At 38.0% G+C, this 4,855-nt stretch overlaps 1 protein-coding gene and 1 non-coding gene across 2 annotated transcripts; one reads left to right on the plus strand and one right to left on the minus strand.

The window, feature by feature from the left end:
- Positions 1 to 1,431: 1,431 nt before the first annotated feature.
- Positions 1,432 to 2,005, plus strand: LOC103746664 (peptidyl-prolyl cis-trans isomerase A-like). Its single transcript, XM_017802161.1, is given in 3 exon segments — positions 1,432 to 1,609; positions 1,612 to 1,632; positions 1,635 to 2,005. Coding segments are annotated over 3 exon segments (570 nt in total).
- A 546-nt stretch (positions 2,006 to 2,551) lies between these two features.
- Positions 2,552 to 2,655, minus strand: LOC115066938. Its single transcript, XR_003846375.1, has one exon. It is a non-coding gene; the product is annotated as a small nucleolar RNA U13 (small nucleolar RNA).
- Positions 2,656 to 4,855: the final 2,200 nt, after the last annotated feature.

Here is a 4,855-nt window from a genome sequence, read left to right on the forward strand (position 1 = left end):
TGCGTTGCTTTGCTACATGCGTATATTGTGCAGTATTTAAATCAAATTAATTAAATGTATATCCCTACACATCTTGATGGTGATTTATTTATAGGATTCTGAACTACGTGATACCCTCGACAGCACTTAGGTGCCTTAAGGCTGTCAAAAGCTAACATCTGGCGCAACACAACAACAGAACTTTCAATTCCCCTTGGTGTTTGAGAGTCATTGATCAAAATGTCCCAGCTCTCACCTTCCTCTGCTCTCTGTAATCACTGTTGGATTCTCAGTTTCTATGGAATGAAGGTTTTTTTCCTTTCTTGTATTTTACGTGTGAGTTTTTGTTTGTTTGTTTTAAAGAAAATCAGGGACTGGAGAGATGGCTCAGTGGTTAAAGCAGTCCACAGCTCATCCAAGTCATGCAGAGAATCACACTTTAGTTCCCAGCACTAACATATTTTGGAGGCTCACAACCACATAGAACTCCAGCTCCCAGAGGATCTGGTATCTCTGGCATCAACAGGCAGCGTCACTCAGGTGCATATATCCACATGCAAACACCCTGGAATAACAGGCATACACATAATTACGAACTTTAGAGAAAACAAAAAGAAAGTCAGAAACATTGCTGTATGCACGTAGTTAGTTAACTGAAATAAATATGAAGAAGTCACCTCACTTACTCGGAAACCAATTTGAGTAAGGAGGTGAAAGGTCAGATCACTACAATGAAAACTAACATAGTATTTATGAATAAAATTAAAGAAGACATATGTGTGTGTGTGTGTGTGTGTGTGTGTGTGTGTGTGTGTGTAGTGGCCTGTGCTCATAGTCTTAAAGAAAGAAACAAGATAATTTAAATGTCTGTTCTACATGGATCAAGGTGAGCTAGAGAGTCAACAAAGTTCCCATCATAATACCAGTGATAGGCTCATAGATCTAGAAAAAAAGGCTTGAAATGTATGGTACCACAAGAGTCTCCAAATATTCAGCAATTATGAAACTGCTTTAGAAAAAAAAATAATGGAAGCCCTTCAGGGATTTTTCCTTTAGCAACATCAACAGGAAAACCAGATGATGGGCATGCTCTGCCCTTCCACATGAAGAAGTGGTCAACGGAATGGGAGATGCGTGCAGTCAGAGGCCCGACAAGGGAACAGTATTCAGAACACCAAGGAATGTCTCATTAACAGTACAAAACCAAACATGTCAACTGAGAAACAAAAGCTAGGGACTAGACAAAATTGATGATTATCAAAAGAAATCTAACAGTACAGGGTATAGTCCAACATCCAGCCAGCTGAGGCAGGAGGATTGCTGGGTTTGAGGATGCTCCAGTTTGACCACCAGGGAAGCCAGAGATATCCTGAGTGACTGTGTCTTAAAAAAAAAAAAATAAGACTAGGCTCTACAGACACCACTGTCCTCTGCAGCCGTGTGCTGTCACCCATGGTCCATCCCACTGTGCTCTTCAACATGGAGTTTGATGGCAGGCCTTTGTGTCATGTCTCCTTCGAGCTGTTGGCACACAAAGTTACTAAGACAGCAGTAAACGTTCATGCTCTGAGCACTGGAGAGAAAGGATTTGATTATAAGGGTTCCTCCTTTCACAGCATAATTCCAGGATTCACGTGAAGGGTGGTGACTTCACACCCATAATGGCACTGGTGGCAAGTTGATCTATGGGGAGATATTTGAGGATGAGCACTTCATCCTGAAGCACACAGGCCCTGGGATCTTGTCCATGGCAAATGCTGGACCAAACACAAATGGTTCTCAATTTTTCATTTGCACTGCCAAGACTGAGTGGTTGAATGGTAAACACATGGTCTTTGGGAGGGTGAACATTGCGGAAGCCATGGAGGGCTTTGGATCCAGGAATGCCAAGACCAACAAGAAGATCACCATTTCCAACTGTAGACAGCTCTATCACTTTGGACTTATGTGCATCTTAACCACCAGACTATTCTTTCTGTTGCTCAGGAGAACACCCTCCCTCCCATCTGCTCTCAATACCCCATAATCTTTGTGCTCTCGACGCAGTTCTTGGGGTTCCGTATTCTTGTTCCCCTCCAAGTCTAGCTGGATTGCAGAATTAAGTTTATGATTATGAATAAAAATTAAATAGGAAAAAAATAAAAAAAGCAAGTCTTACTAGTGTCCATTAACAACACTAATTCTCGTGAAATGCAACTTGAGAAGACATTGAGATACCTCACTCCAGTAAGAATGACTATTATATTATCAAAAAGACAAAAGATTTCAACGAGGATGAGGATGTGGGTAAAGAGGGCTCCCCTCTCCCGTACCTCTGCTAACATGGCCATATGGAGAGCATGCTCCAAAGAACAACAGGTCTGCACTTCATTCTGCAATGTGAGAACTTTACTCTATGGATACTTAACTAGTATTCTATATGTGAGCATTGCAACAGATGTTATAAATGATTTGAATCTAAGAAGAGGCTGTGGTTACAGGACAAGCACTATACTAATAAAGACCATGCAGAGGCAAGATGCTCAAAGCTCAGATATTTAATATGGATAATTACACTTTTCTTTTTTTTTCACGTCAGACGGGTAACATGCCGCTGCATAACAAGGTTTGAGGACAGCATGTCACACAGACTCGTGAACACCCGATCATCATCACGCTTATGAACCAAAAACAGTTTGGATAATTACACTTTCAATAGCAAATTGGATTTATTTATTTCTGTGTCAATGTGCACTTAAACACACATGTGTCTGTGCACATATGAGTGGAGGTCAGAGTATAACTTGCTGAGGTTGGTTTTCTCCTTCCAACATGTGGGTCCAGGGGATGCTACTCAGGCCACCAGGCTCGTCCTAAAACTTTAAGTAAATCACAGGAATGATTTCTACGGTGAAAAATTGAATAAGAGCAAAGTTTTATCTACGGTTGTAATATAGATGTTTGAGTATAAAGTAGAAACAGCCAAGATCAAGACATGATAAATAAAATAAAGCATATTTAAATAATTCATAGGGCCTCACAATAACCCTGTGTGAAATTATGAAGCAAAATATTTATATGAGAAAGATTACTCAGTATCAGTTTAAACATCTAAGTTCACTCACTTATTCTTGAAATAGTAAAATGCTAAAATTGTGTTTCATACAAATCAGTAAAGTATGCATGGATGCTTTAAGGAAAAAAAATCCTTTGTGAACACAGCACATTCTATGAACTAGCATGTGACACTGACCTTGTGCTCTAATTCAATACCGCTTCCAAAACTTCTATGAGTCTGAAAATCAGAACTATACTACAACCAGTACAGATATTTAAATGGTATTTTACAAAATGCAAAAATACTTCTAAAGGAGAAAATGTAAGCATATTGTAAATGGTGATGGGATTACTAAGTCAGCATGGAAAGAATAAGAGCTGCAGCGCTAAGAAAGCAAGGTGGACCTGGATATGGGCCTTCATTTTTTTCGAGTGTAATTGATTTAGAAGTAAAATCAATCACATACACACAACCAGCAGTTAACAGCTTTGCTGAGTAAGCCCATTTTCTAACTCTCCCTTATTAAAAGGACAAGAAACAGCTGAACTTAGCACATATCTATTTGCATAGAAATCATATTTCTAAAAGTCTTTAAAGCAGTTTATCATAGGTAGATTAAGAATTAACCTCCTTAAAATTTACCTGAATTTGCATATCCAGACCCTTAAAATCGATAATTAAATGTTAAACACAATATAGCCTATACATGAATAATTGTTTCCATACCCTATTTTACTAAGGCTTAATTCACATAATTTTCTTTTTTGTTTTACTAAACCAAACACATAGTTTTTGTTAAGAAAACTATTCCTAAAGCACTTTGCCTTTTACAGTTGTATACTATATGAAAAGATAACTTCAGTTTCCAAAAAATCATTTTTCTATACTGTTTTCCTTTGAAACATATGAAACAGTGACATAAAATAAAATACCTAAAAGAAAGTAGCAAATAAACTCATGAAAATATACTCATTCTAGCTCAACGCAAATGGACATTTCTGTAATCCCTGCATCAGAGACAGATGCAAGACTGTTAGTTGGAGGCTGGTCTGGACTAGCAAGTTCAAGACCAGCCTGAACTATACAGTGGGCATTAAATTTAATGAGATAAACCTCATCAACCAGGAAAATAGTTTTATTGATCAAACATCAAATATGTAAATGAAAACAGTACTTATTTGGGGCTAGTTTAGGTACCACAAGTTGACATATAAATTGGTTTAGCTATTTTAAAATCACTGGGTTGCTAACAGAAGCAGTTTGGAGAGCATGCTTCCTCTTGAGACCCAGAAATCTCTCAGAATCTATCATAAAAGAAGAGCAAACCCTGAGTTATGAAGTTTGGTAAAAGTATATGTTTAAAAAGACAATAGTAAGAGATAAAACTAGATTCAGTGAATTTCTGACTACTAATAAATGCACAACAGCTAAAACTCAAAAGAACTTTGTTCTAAAATGCTGCTTTACATGATTACTGGTGCAAAAAGCTCACAACATATGGAACGTGCAGAAAGGTGAAAATAAAGTTATGCAATTACATAATGAAATTTGGCAAAAAATTTTAAAACCCAAGGAAATGCATCAATGCACATATGTAAACTAAGAAATGCTGAGAGGGCAGACGGTTGATTGATAGATGGACAGGAGACCAACAACTATTTCTGACAAATTTATCTGTGCATTTTGGATAAACATGTGTTACCTTCATTGTTTAAAAAAAAAGAACATGGCCAGGCCTGGTGGCGCACGCCTTTAATCCCAGCACTTGGGAGGCAGAGGCAGGTGGATCTCTGTGAGTTCAAGGCTAGCCTGGTCTACATAGTAAGTTCCAGGACAGGT

This window comes from Nannospalax galili, unplaced genomic scaffold, assembly GCF_000622305.1.
Source record: "Nannospalax galili isolate Female #2095 unplaced genomic scaffold, S.galili_v1.0 scaffold1064, whole genome shotgun sequence".
NCBI lineage: Eukaryota > Metazoa > Chordata > Mammalia > Rodentia > Spalacidae > Nannospalax > Nannospalax galili.